This window comes from Branchiostoma belcheri, unplaced genomic scaffold (assembly GCF_001625305.1).
Source record: "Branchiostoma belcheri isolate BF01 breed outbred unplaced genomic scaffold, Haploidv18h27 scaffold157, whole genome shotgun sequence".
Lineage (NCBI taxonomy): Eukaryota > Metazoa > Chordata > Leptocardii > Amphioxiformes > Branchiostomatidae > Branchiostoma > Branchiostoma belcheri.
The window spans coordinates 551958-565986 of record NW_017803013.1 but is presented as its reverse complement, the minus strand read 5'-3'; the positions used below and the strand labels follow the sequence as shown (position 1 = coordinate 565986).

General features: G+C 38.2%; 2 protein-coding genes across 4 annotated transcripts in view; both read left to right on the top strand.

Moving 5' to 3' along the window:
* Window positions 1-1178: 1178 nt before the first annotated feature.
* On the top strand, window positions 1179-12796 carry LOC109465749 (RAC-gamma serine/threonine-protein kinase-like). Of its 2 annotated transcripts, none has more exons than XM_019763174.1 (15): window positions 1179-1430; window positions 1972-2091; window positions 4092-4217; window positions 4648-4759; window positions 5647-5806; window positions 6057-6188; window positions 6372-6437; window positions 6762-6830; window positions 7234-7356; window positions 7588-7716; window positions 7912-8126; window positions 8321-8414; window positions 8589-8694; window positions 8970-9084; window positions 9442-12796. In XM_019763174.1, the coding sequence occupies exons 2-14, from the start codon at window positions 2028-2030 to the stop codon at window positions 9053-9055; spliced, it is 1482 nt and encodes a 493-aa protein (XP_019618733.1). In that variant the 5' UTR covers window positions 1179-1430; window positions 1972-2027; the 3' UTR covers window positions 9056-9084; window positions 9442-12796. The 2 variants fall into 2 exon arrangements, with proteins under 2 accessions (XP_019618733.1, XP_019618732.1); XM_019763173.1 differs by having other exon boundaries at window positions 1180-1430; window positions 1951-2091.
* A 781-nt stretch (window positions 12797-13577) lies between these two features.
* LOC109465748 (poly [ADP-ribose] polymerase 1-like) overlaps window positions 13578-14029 on the top strand; it is a 20805-nt gene continuing 20353 nt past the window's right edge. For both annotated transcript variants that reach the window (XM_019763171.1, XM_019763169.1), the window contains exon 1: window positions 13578-13734. In XM_019763171.1, the coding sequence (XP_019618730.1) occupies window positions 13615-13734 (120 nt within the window). In that variant the 5' untranslated portion in view covers window positions 13578-13614. The remainder of the gene's footprint in view (window positions 13735-14029) is intronic.

The window sequence follows — 14029 nt, the reverse complement described above, 5'->3', positions numbered from 1 at the left end:
ATAATATTCTGTGAGTACTGTATTTCTTATTCTATTAAGGTGTGTTGACCATAGTCCATGTGCATGTCAGATCTTGTAAAATTAAATGCTACAATATCTTACATGCACATGGAATATGGTCAACACACCTCCTATTGAGTCCTAAATAGCTCCTGTGGGCAGGGTTACCAAAGTCTTCCTGTCAGGTAGACATAATAGGTTTCTTATAACATTGTACCATTGACAGCCACCACAAGGGAACAAATAGTCATAATCTCCATACATACAGGCTGCCTTAGCCAATGGGTAAAATAGTCATGAATTACAACCCGGGGGGGGGGGATTGGGCTGTAACATCATTGGCAATATCCTAATAAACAACTATATCATGTTGGAGGGGCACTATCAGGATAAAACATGTTTTCTCATCAAAGGTGGATTTTTGTTCTTTTTAATGCATTTTACTTATAAAATAATAACGTTAGGCCACACCAATTTAATTTCTAGGTTAACGGATTTTTCTAGAAAAATAATGGAGCGGGCGGGTGAAAAAAAATTAAAATAAAAACAGGCCTAGGCATCCTATTATGGCCCAAAATGGTACGATAGGAGCCATGAAGTTAACACAACAGGCTGGTTCTAAACTTAAACAATGAATTTTGAACTTTTAATGATACCACTGCATTTAAAGATGGAATAACTGTAACAACTAGGAAGAAAAGGACTGTTTTCAACTGTTCAGGGCAAAATATGAGCATTTTGCAGTTGATTCTGAATTTTTATTTTTATTTGCAAATCAGAAAAAAATGAAGCGGCGAATCCGTTAACCAGGAATTTAAATTGGTGTGGCCTTACATGGAAAAAAATACATAACATGATGAAACAAAATTAGTATATAATGCTGTTCGTTAAAAACATTCAGCAGCTAGTAAACCACCCTACTTGGTCCATGGAGCTTTACGCGATGAGAATATTGAAATATTTAAATTTTGGCGCCAAGAGGGCAGACGTCTGGGTCACTTATCCGGGACACTGGTGACCCAGACGGAAAGTGGCCCATCATGCCTAGCGGCTACTCGTAGACAGGTACACCGCAGACATGGCAATATTCATTTTAATGTCGCTGAATAACCTCATGCACTCACTTTCTTCCATTTTGGATAACTAATCATATACATAATTATATTAATGTCTTCTCTCATGCTGACGTTTACGTTGATATCCAATCGCGGTCTCTGATTTCTTTATAAACTTTACATTAAAGCGTTTAGATGCCATCGGCGATTCGACTAATTACCCTCATGACGTCATCACGCCTGAAACTGAAAACAAGGAAGAATACGGAACATTACCTTCTTTATTTTATGCGTTTCTTTCTTCCTATAATTGTGCGTAACTAGGGACACTGAAGCTGCACAAGGGAGGAGTACCCTTTTCTACTGGCGAGGAAGGTAGGGTCTCTCTATATTTTTGAAAATGGGCATGGAAGTGTGTGCGTGTCGATGGAGAACTTCATGTTTTTCTGTCATGTCACATCCTGTAACGTTACATACTAACAAAGCTTTGGTTTGTGGTGCCAAAATTCGAGATCTACAGAATGTGAAACTCATTTTGTGTGTAAGGATGGTGCTTTGGTTATTACTTGTACATATTAAAGCATAGGTTTGCATGTTGATTGCTTCTCTCGGCAACCGGCCACACTAACTTATTCAGCAAATGTTCAAGTTGCATCGTGGCTAGACAGTAGTGTATGCCTAGGTCTGGTCCAGACAGACGTGTACTTTCCGTGAATCGCCCATGCCTACAACATGCATCTCCAAAACAGACAGACGCCCGTTCTCTTAAATTGTGTCGTCCCAAATTTTATTAGGGACTCTACTCCAGCAGTTATTCGTGAAAACCATGTGATATGTCATTTGATAACTTTAATAGGTTGGTTAGGGCATAATTTCATAATTTGTCCTTATTTAGGTTACTTCCTTAACTGCCCAGGTGAAGCAGAAGACTGTTCGGACTGTATTGTATGAGAGCCGGTTGTGGAGACGACCATGAGCGACACTTCAGTGCAGGTGGTCCCGGTCATGGTCAGGGAGGGCTGGCTCCACAAGAGAGGTGAGGCATGTGGGACAGCTTACAACACACATACCAAGAATTCCCCTGGCGTGTGAGAGGGCTGTTTTGTTGGGCCACATGGTACCAGGGAGGCATTGCTACACTCATAGTTGTTTCAAGTACAGAAGATCAAATGAGAAGGAGCGTGTTATGATGGCCTTTCATATTATGATCAATAAGGCCTAGAATATACCTGTGCATGGATGTACCAAGTTGTTTACAGTAACAGGCACTTTTGTCTGGGTGTGTGCTAAATTGGAAATTACTGAACGATACTGTTTAAAACCACTTACATTTTTAACTTGTTAATACTTAACTGCCATTAAAAGGAAAGATATGTGAAATATTGCTTTAGTTTAATAAAATTGGTTGCTTACAACTAATAACTTGCTTTTGACAGTTTTGTTGGAGATTGACTGCACGAGAAACTGCTGTTGAAAATAGTATTAAAATACAGAACAACTGGGGTTCCCTTTGGGTTTTATTTTCATCCCTGTCAGTTGATGCACACAATTACACTGTTTTTGACAAATTTTGAAGATCTTTCTAATCCCTTTTAGTGGCATTATCATTTTAAAGCTTCCTGTTGTCATTACCCTTATGCCATCTGCCAAGCTTTTATGGTCATTAGTTTATCCAAACTTGTTAGGTAGTCTGACCAGTCACTCTAGTCTAGGTCCTGCCCAAAGTGTTTGAGTAGAACTGTTGTGAAGACAAAGCACACAGTGTTTGTCAAGCTATGTCTTACTCTGTACCACACCCAACATTTTGACAAACATTGCATAACATTTAATGACCTTCCATCAATAGCAGCTTCCTGTTTAATGATGATATGCCATGTACAATGTATTTTGATGTTCTACGTAAGATGATGATTTGTTTCCTGTTGATATATGTATAATACTAATTATGATATAAATATATGGCAGAGTGTCAGTTGTATAACAACTTGTGTGGCATTCAAATGTGTTGGTGTTCTTATCTCCTTCCTCATATTGAGTCATAGACATGGTTAAGTTTGTTGTGCAAATTGACAGATTATCTTTGAAGCTAATTTCTTATGACTTGTGATGCAGTAATAGTCAGATATGTGTCCCGTATGCCTGTGTGGTATGTGAAGACTGAATGGTCCACTTGCCGAGTCACTTAAGTAAAGTGGGCTGTTTGCACAGTTCTAGTAAGTCAGACTAGTCAGTCCATTCAGATGACCTCCAGCTGGACACACATCATGGTACCCAACCTACATGTACTTATTTCTTACACCCGCATTGAATTCTATATTATTTCTAGTGACTATGGTTATGTAACACTTACAGGAATTATGCCATAGAGAAAAACAACATCACCACCATTTGAATTATGTATGTCTAACAAAAAAAGGAATTGAATGCTGTTACAGACAAAGAAAACAAGATTTGGTTCAAGTCAGATTGTTAAAAGTATAAAAAAAATACATTTGTAAATTGTAGAAATATCCTGATTAACATATAATAGGATTTCATCATAGTTTTGTCTTTATGTCTGCATTTAGAGAAGGTAGACTTTCTGATTTTAGTACCTGGAGTTTCTGCTAAATTTGTAGTATCAAATGAGTATGACAAAGTGCGACAAAGAGCACAATCATGAGGGGAGTCAGGAAACAAAAGAAAATTTGCTTGAAACTGACTATGTGATACTAGAATTGCTGATACAACCAAACATATGACTATAATGAGATTAAAGAAAGATATGCTGAAAAAATTGACAGAGGATTGCTTGTTCAGTATATCGTGTGACATATTGTAACATGTGTTTTGTTATATCAGCTAACGAACATTGATTTTACAAGTTTGATATGGAGATTGTCCAACTCTGGAGTGGTATCTGAATAATCCGATATATCACTCATGTACAATCAATCATGCATGATTGAAATTGTAGTTCTGCAATAGACATGGACTGGTGGCAGATATGGTTGGAACATTGTTAAATGCTGGTGTATATACTTGTTATTGTTCCAGGTGAATATATCAAAACATGGAGACCACGTTATTTTCTCCTGAAGACAGACGGGTCTTTCATTGGCTACAAAGAGAAGCCACACCCATCCAACATGAACGATCCTCTGAACAACTTCACTGTAGCAAGTAGGTTATCATCTTGTGTGGAGGACTCAGCATAACCACAGCCTTAGTCTGGCTGTCTACTGCTACACATGTGAATTTCGTTTGGCATCTAGAGATAATGGAAGTAGATAAGAATGTCCCTAGTACATGTATTATCAGATGTCTACCATGGACCACCATTATTGAGAGAACCATCGATACCCATGATGAGAGTCAGAAATAGATGAGTTTAGTACTCCTCCATCATCAAAATTAAAGCTTCTATACTTTCGGTGTAGTTGGTCTTATCATCTCTCATGTCTTAGGAAATGAGGTACACATGTATGCTTGCAAATAGAGTTGAGTACCATTTCTTTATGTAGTATTTGGAATTTTGGATTGAATCCAACTCAACCAGACACTTGTTCCCCATTTGTTACAACTTTGTTTGATTGTATCCCTGTCTGTCCAGAATGTCAGATTATGAAGACTGAGAAACCCCGCCCCAACACGTTCATCATCAGATGTCTACAGTGGACCACCATTATTGAGAGAACCTTCCATGTCGACACACCTGAGGAGAGGTGAGTTTCTAGCAGTTTGTATCCTACAGGGTATATTATTATTAAAGCTTGTTTATGTCTTGTACAAGGTTGAATTTAAGATTCATGACAAACTGAAAAAATCTACAGGTTTAAAGGCAAATAATATTTTTCTTCTTTGGTTGTCAACATTTTAAAATCCATCACAAGGCTACAAAATGCTAACCAAATGGTATTATATACGGTTAAGAATTAAGTTTCTTGATTGCAGCTCAAAGGTTGTCAGGAATTTGCCCTCTGGCTATTTCCTTCTGCCCTCATGTTTTGAATCATAACATGTACTGGAACAGATATATGCTGCCTTTTTCTTTCTCGAGGCTTTTGTGCATATTAAATTGCACCGTGACTTTGCAACCTTTTGTATGTTTTGACAACATAAAAGTCTATGAATACATAATGTTACATCCTGTGTTATATAACATGTTGTGGTAGTCATGGGTTGTGACGGGTGTTGTGTAATGGTTACATGAAAGTAAAGACTGGACGTACATGTACTACATGTATCAGCAATATAGCCTGTCATTGTGGTGTTAACTGTAAAACATATTCAAAACTCGTTACCTTTTTCCAAATGACTTATATCATTTATAATGTGCTCATGGATACCACATTTGTATTGCTTTTCCAACTATATTAACATCTTTCATAACATTTTTTTACACAACACTATACATTGTTTTTAATACTGTATTGCAAAGTTGCCTTTTCCAGATATTAACATGTATATTGAAATAACCAAAATTTGCAGCAGTCCTTGACTCGTGTTCAACATTCCTATTTTGCAATAAGCCCAAATAATAGTGATGCCGCTCGGCTGTACATGGATGTTGTTTGTAGGTAGATGTCATACGTGTTATCTGCACTATTAGGGAGGATTGGATCAGGGCCATCCAGTCAGTGGCAGACAAGCTGCAGGAACAGGAGGATATGAAGAGTAAGGAGTCCCAGGAAGGCATGCTGACCAACTCTTACACCTCCTCAGACAGCAGACCTTCCAGCTCAGGGGGCAGTGCCGCCTCACATAAAGTGGTACAGTTGCTTATGTTCTCATTACATTGTAGAATTGAGACTTGATAAATTCACGATACAATGACAATCCTCAAGTTTTATCAACATATCAATATTTCAAGAATAAATACAAGATTCTCTTAGTATGGTGTGATTGAATATCTAAAGCCATAATTGTAAAGTCAACAGCAAACTTTATTATGGCTAATTTTGTATGCACAACCACAAGACAAAATCACAAACTATTGATTTCTCTCTTTTTCCCTTGTAGACTTTAGAAGACTTTGACTTCCTGAAGGTTCTAGGAAAGGGAACATTCGGGAAGGTGATTCTGGTGAGGGAAAAGTCAAATGGTGGTCTGTATGCAATCAAGATTCTGAAGAAGGAAGTAATTGTAGCAAAGGTGAGTTCATGTATGAAACTCAGTAACTTCTAGTGGAAAAGATTTGACCTATGGAGAAGAAAATAAATTCTCTTCAAACTGGGACATTGTGTTACTTTCTTATTAATTTTCCATCAGTGGTGTAATATTCAAGAGTTAAATGAGCAGTGTGTGGTAATAATGATATTGTAATTTTTCCCTCAGGATGAAGTAGCACACACATTAACAGAGAACAGGGTCCTCCAAACAACAAGGCACCCTTTCCTCACTGTGAGTCAGCTTGTTTTGACTGTGATACATCAGCACAGAATTAGCATTCAGAGTGAAATAGTTTTGTATCAGTTCTACTTCAGTCATGGCTAATGCATGTTGTAAGTTTACTTTTATTGGAAAATGAAATTTTATTGGAAAAAAATAGTTGCTATGGTTATTTCCATAATAAATGAATTTTTTGTCTGCTTTCTTCATCATAGAATAGGGTATAGTATGCATTCCAGTCCCATTGTAGATTGTAAGCAAAAGTTAGACCCTTCTAAATATATATTCCAGCACTTCTGGTGTTATCTTGCTGACTTTGCTCATTTCTATCTGCAGGCCTTGAAGTACTCATTCCAAACAAAAGACAGGTTATGTTTTGTGATGGAATACGTAAATGGGGGAGAGGTAAGCATCTCTTTCCTATTGTTTTGTTTTTAAGCTGGTAAGTAAGATTGGAGATATGTATGCTTGTTCAGTGCGATGTCATACAGCTGTACCAACAATCCAGTTTCTACACATCCAGTGTGTAAAAGTCTTTGTGTGACAAGAAGGCTTCTTTGGTCATGAATATGCAGTTTTTGCCTGACTTTTAACCATACACTAGCCTAATCCTACAAAAGAACTCTGCTAGTGGTAAGACTAAGATATTTGAAATCAAACAACTCTGGGTATGCACACCAGACTAATTATTCTAAACTTGCATTATGTACATCTTGAGACCTGATGGAAACATACATATACAATTATAGTATAGTAATGGAGATACAGTGTAGCTGCTGCTGTTTGAAATACCCTTGGTTTCTTTCAGCTGTTTTTCCATTTATCTCGGGAGCGGGTGTTCTCGGAGGACAGAACAAGATTTTATGGAGCAGAAATTGTGTCAGCCTTAGACTACTTACACAAGGCCAACATCATCTACAGAGACCTGAAGGTAAGGCTTGGAACAAGTTGGTTAATTCATTACATTTGCCCAAGGTCTTATTTCTGTATTCCAGTATTCATGTGTAGACTAAAGATGCATCAACACATCCTACATCACTAGGAAAAACACAGGAGAGGAATCCAACTAACATGTTATTTTGGAATGATATGTCATCCAACGTTGAACATTTTCTTGTCAAGCATTGATGTATGTGTGCTCAAAACCTTATTGTGTCCCTAGCTGGAAAACCTGATGCTGGACAAGGATGGTCACATCAAAATCACAGACTTTGGGCTGTGTAAAGAGGACATGAGATTTGATTCCACTACAAAGACGTTCTGTGGCACACCTGAATACCTCGCACCAGAGGTTCGTCCATGCTTTCATGATACTGTTGAAAATTAAAGACAGTAAAGAAGCTGATATTAATCCACGTCTTCTCAGTATGCAAGTTGCTGTGTAAGTGTAGTAATAGTGTTTTGCACTTTGTTTGATGAGCAGTCGTATGCTTCAGATCTTTCAACAGATGGTGGGATAAATTTGCCACGTGTTTGTCTCCTGCAGGTCCTGGAGGATAATGACTACGGCCGCCCTGTGGACTGGTGGGGACTGGGCGTGGTCATGTATGAGATGATGTGTGGTCGCCTGCCATTCTACAATAAGGACCACGAGGTGTTGTTTGAACTGATCCTGATGGAGGAGGCAAGGTTTCCCAGAAATATCACAGAGAACGCCAAGTCCCTGCTGTCAGGTCTGCTCATCAAGGATCCCAAGCAAAGGTATCATCATTCTCGTCAGAAACCAAGGGTAGCACCTCTAGACGTTTAAGCACTGAGCATTGGCATTGAAATATTCCACTTGTAGAAAACATATGGAATCATTGAAATTGATTACAATCAGATTACAATAAAGCTTTACATACAGGTATTATGTAGATGATCTGTGCAAATGAAGATTTTTGTTTTTGTTGTAGACTTGGTGGAGGCATCAGGGATGCTGATGATGTGAAAGAACATCCCTTCTTTGCTACTGCAGACATCAACTGGCAGGATGTGTATGAAAGAAAGGTTTGTTTTTTCTTCTTACTCATCCTGTATACAGTTGATCCTTTCCTTACAGAGTGATTTGTAAGATGCTGATTTGCTCTTAAAGCACTGTCAAAATATAGTAGTTGCAATGTTCTTTCAATTTAAGACACAATTTTCTGTATAATTATTGCATGGTGTTTTCTTGTCCCTCAGTTGACACCACCATTCAAGCCTCAGGTGTCATCAGACACAGATACTCGCTACTTTGATAAGGAGTTCACAGGGGAGTCTGTGGAGCTAACACCACCTACTGAATCTTGTAAGTACATCTTCAGTGGAAAATGAAGTGGTGTTGCATTGCTCTCAATCAAACATTGATCTCATAATTAAGCCTAAGTGTCCCGTTTTAGCCAGAAAAATTTGTCAGATGAATGAGGCATATGTTATTAATATGAACAACCCTTGGCAAAATTACATTTTGATTATCTTTATTTTTTTTTAATGTTCTGCAGGGATAAGTACAATATTAGTAAGGAGAGCTTTGAATCATTTAGTTTGTTACTTGCAACATGTGTGTTTTTACATCTGCTGCAGGTCCTCTAGACACCATAGATGAGGAGAAGCCACACTTTGAACAGTTCTCATACTCTTCCTCTGGCAGTCCTTTTTGTCGTACCTGATAGAAGTGTTCCCATCCCCTGCCCCCAATGTGAGCAAACTCATCAACAGATTAAAGTAGTGATGTCAGAGACAGAGTGAAATTTTTGGTGCATGGCTCTGAAGTCTTGGTTGTAAAAGACATCACAAACACCATCTGCAATCTTTAAGAATATGGAACTTCATTCAAAACCGTAATCTCACTACTGGTATCTCTGTCATCACTACTCCCAACATAAATGCCTTTCTCCTTGTTTAGTTTTGTTTCTTTCCCCTAATTTGTATCAGTTTGGTTTTATTTTAAGTTGATTTTACCCCATTGATGCTGAAGGCCCCCAATGTAGACTGACTGGCCCCCTCCAGCCAGACTTGCGTTAGTCATCTGACACACTGGTGTTTTCTCTTGCAGCTCCTTTGGACACCATAGATGAGGAGAAGCCACATTTTGAGAAGTTCTCCTACTCTTCCTCTGGTAGCCAGTTCAGGTGCACCTGATGCTCTCCCTCATCAACCTCCATCGCCTAGGCTATCCAAAAGGCTTACTTGCAAATATATATATATACATTTATATATATGAAGATATATATATATGATAGCAATTATAGCTGATGAGATGAGCAAAGTTATGAGACAAGTACATGTGATACAGCTTGGTGCAGGTGGCCATAGCCGTGAAGAAAACAGTAAGGAATAGACTTGGCAGAAGCTGTAAATGTAATATTGACTGAAGGCTGTATAAACTGTGCCTACTTACATTCATTACAGCCTAGCCCACAAGGTGTGGGGCTTTCAGAATGTAGTGCCATAAAGGAGACTAATATACAAACCTTCTGTCAACACATGGCAATAAGATTGTGCATACTTTATGACGAGTCACCTGAATTAGATATAGGCATCTTTTTAGGTGTAGAGAAATTATGTGTCACTATTTGATTGAATAATGTAATGTTAAGGCTGGTGACTTTCCTCAAATTCCTGCAGTCCAGGACAATGTATCTACAGATTGTTTGGTGTATTTTGCTTAATACACAATATTATATGTGGGACTCGCACTTGTTACAATTGCTTATGACATGAATTACTATTCAGCTTAAAGGATTGTGTAAAAGTTTGGTTAGCTTCTTATTTTCATTTTTTTCCAAGCCAAATGTATTACAAGATTTATTTCATTGCAGATTTCATGTCCAATGCAGTTTATCCTTGGCAAATCAATGGTACATAGTTTTTATATTAGACTTTCCTGCAAATAGTGGGAGACTATTCATTCCTTGCAGAGGCAATCACTCGTCTAGATCGCCAATAATACCATATACAGGCTGCTGTAGGAAATATGGGCAAAAACCTGTCACAATAGGTTTCATTTTACAAAAGCTGATGTTGTGCCAACTTTTCAGTGTGGGTATTGTTTATGCATCACTGTCAGCATTTCAAATGAGGCATTTCTTACTTGAACTTAGTCATTAGTCGCCACAAGGCTACAGGAAAAAGACATCAACCACTGCATCGCAATTATCAACTTGTGTGAACAAGAAGGTCTAACCTCCTTGGTGTGAAGTAACGTTTTTACAAGTAACAAAGTATTGTTGCCAGTTGTTGAAGCAACCAAAGCTAGAAAATGTTGAAAGGTCATGGGACAGATATTGTGACATCATAAGAAAACCAGGCAGTACTGTCCCACCACTTGTCTATTCAGTTGGAAACTTCCCAGCTGCTCTTCCAGTTGGCTATATTGTGTGGTAGGAACACCTGTTAACAACATGATATCTGTACTTCTTTGTTAGGAAAGTTAATCCACCAAAATACTGTACCTTAAGTTATTTTTTGAATGACATCTGCACATTGGTTTTTCTTCATGGTAAAGTATACCAGAAGATGTCTTATTCTATCTGAAATGTCTCAATGCTCAGCAACCTTGTAGAACATGCTACTTCAGAACTGCATCATAGAGGCAACTTTAAACAGGGTGGTTTATGTATAAGTAGGTGATACTACTGTGCAAACAAAAATACTGTAGCTCTCTCCATGTTGTAGGTTATAATATAAACAAAAAGATTTTACATGTGGTAGAGACAGGATGAATGAATGCCAAATGAACCACAGATTACTACCCTTTATTCTGTATTCATTATCCTGACTTTTAAAATGTGCATTGTGAGTTTTGTTCATTCAGCATCTTGACCTCTTAAAAAATTCTTGGGATGCTATTCATAAAGGTAACTAAATATACTTGTACAGTTGTACTGGACAATGGTACAAATTGCTTTGGAGCATTTTAAATGAAATGTACATCTATCTGTTGCAGCAATACTTATGAATGGGCTTGCCATTATCATTGAATAGTTCCTGTACAAAGATGAACATTGTGGAAGGTTAAATATGGAAAACAGCAACATAGAATAGACTTGATCACAAGGGAAGAGGTGAAAGTAAGCTATTACTCAGCTGTCTGGATGTTTTTGGTCAAACAAAAATTTTCAGGTAAACATTTTCTATGTATGCATTGTACATTATGTGTTTTCTTCCAAATTGTTCCATACAACTACAACCATAGAATAAGTGGGTTTCTCCGTATATAGAGCTTCAGATAAATGAAGGTAATGTGTATTAACAGGGGTGTTTTAACCATTGCTGCATCATGGGCTAATTGTAATGCCTAGTTCTGATTAAACTTGACACTGGGAGGGTTAATGGTTTCTGTCAACACTGATGCAACAAAATTTTCGTAACTGTAATCCAGTATAGCTCTTGTGTGTCTTAATTTGTGTCATTGTATTTACTAGGGAAAAAACACAGTGTGTAGGCTTTCTATTCTTCTGCCATAGAGATTATTTTTGACACACTTCTGTTACGCCTTTCTTTTTATTGTCTGAACATTAAAAAAGCATTATGGCACTAAGATTGCATTATGTTTTAAAATGTCAAGGAAATCTGGCATCTGTTGTGGAAGTGTTTTCCTATTTAGAACATTGGTGAGTTTCATGAATTCTGGAAGAAATTTTGTGGGCATACGATCAAGGGTATGAATTGTATTGTCCAACCATGTAAGCTTATTCTAGACATGTGCTCTGCTTATAATACTGTAAATGCATTTACCTTTGCAGCGGTTTTATTTTGCAGCAGGGGAAAAAATAAGTATTTGAGGTTCACAGTTGAGACAATTCTAGAGTGTAGTAGAACTATAAAACACATTTGGACCGATGGTTTTGTGATCAGAGGTCACCCAAAAACCACGGAAATAAAATCAATGCAAAAGTTTCTGCATTTACAGTACATTGCTGTAACAATCTGTCATTGACTGAAAAGCTTTGTACCTTCTAGCAAGAAGCTTCCATCACCTGTAGAATGTCCTTGCTTCTAGGCTGTACTCTCATGGATAGTTACTGTACTGATCACTATAGCCTTTGTCATGAATAAGTCAACAATGCACCATTATTCATGACATGGTATGATTTTAAGCAGATGCTGCTGAAACAGGTTAATTTGTAGAGCAGTGGTTTGTATCATTAATCCACTACACAGACACTACCAGGGCCAGGCACATTCAAATAGATTAAACTTTATATGATAGTAGTAGTAGAGAAAAATGCAGGATACACTGACATTATATGTTTATGAAATGAAAATTTAAGCTTTAATATTAAGAAAAACCTTCAACATTACTCTAATTTGCTTGGGTTTCTTCTGAAGATGGAAAACTTCTGGCTGCTATGGTGTATCCCTACACCCCACATGCTATTTTATAATAAAGACATAACTTAGAACAATACCTTTTGCAAAGTTACTAGTGAAGCTGATCTGTTTGGATCATAGATGATCTCAATGATTAGATTGAAATGGCTGCTGCTGGTCCGGTCACTGCTGCCCACTGGGAACTGAAAAAAAAGGTTGCTGGTTGGTTGAAAGTGGGTCTAATAGTACAGAATATAAAATTGGATGAGACTTTTAATGTGGTGTATGACAGCGGGTGGTTGGGATGTTGTCCGTGTCTTGGTAGGTTTGCGGGCGGAGGGGGGGGGGCTGGTGCATTGGAGGAGAAGCTGGAAGGATTGCATTTTTTTTTAGCATGGGGAGGGGTATGGAAAATATTTTGGAGTCAGGGATGGCAAGGGAAAAGTGTTTTGATCTGACAACCTGCTCCTTCCCCCATACAATAGTGAAAATTTAACTGTTCTCCAATTCAAAAGGAATTTGACTCATGGGGCCTTACACCATATATTCAAAGACAAATCAAAGTCTACTACTGGATAAACAACAGAGATAACTTCCGGACGTTTTGAGTGACTTCCGTCATTCTTCTTCAGAATCACAAAATGAACTGAGAGCACACCATATGTATAATTTGTACAAGTACTAATGAGCACAGCAATCATAGATACTTTGCTCATCCTGCCGAAAGACTTCACCGGTCCATCAAGGAGGTTCAACCTCCTTGGGTCGATCTACAATGCTACCTCTCATCAGAGTAATCAGAGTACACAAGTTCAAGTAAACTGATGACCTGAATAAAAGCTTTAGAGTTGGAGGTTTCGCAGTGCATTGTGGGATGTTAGCGTACCGTGTGCAAGAGGCGGCAAAAATCAGCATGGCAGACGACGAAGGAAAGGCGTACAAGGCAGAATATGCCAAAAGTAACCGGGCCTCGTGCAAACTATGCAAGGGAAACATCACAAAAGACTCCCTTAGGCTTGCCAGAATGGTGCAGGTACGTATAATGGTCTAGTATGTACAGAGGGAGAGCAAAATTCAGGGGTTTCCAGACACGATCGTGCACAACATGGCCAGGGCAGACGCTCGTGTCATGGCCACCGTGTGGCCATTCAAAGCAAAGGGCCGTAGCGCGTATATATTGCGCTACAATTTGAAACGTTATATTAGCCGTTTTTTGCTCAAGAAAGTATTGAATGTGCTAATGCTTGCTCGTAGGTCTTAGGTGACAAAATCTGGCAACATAAATTTTCACGAATACGAAGACAAATCTCAACGTTGGCCATTGCCAC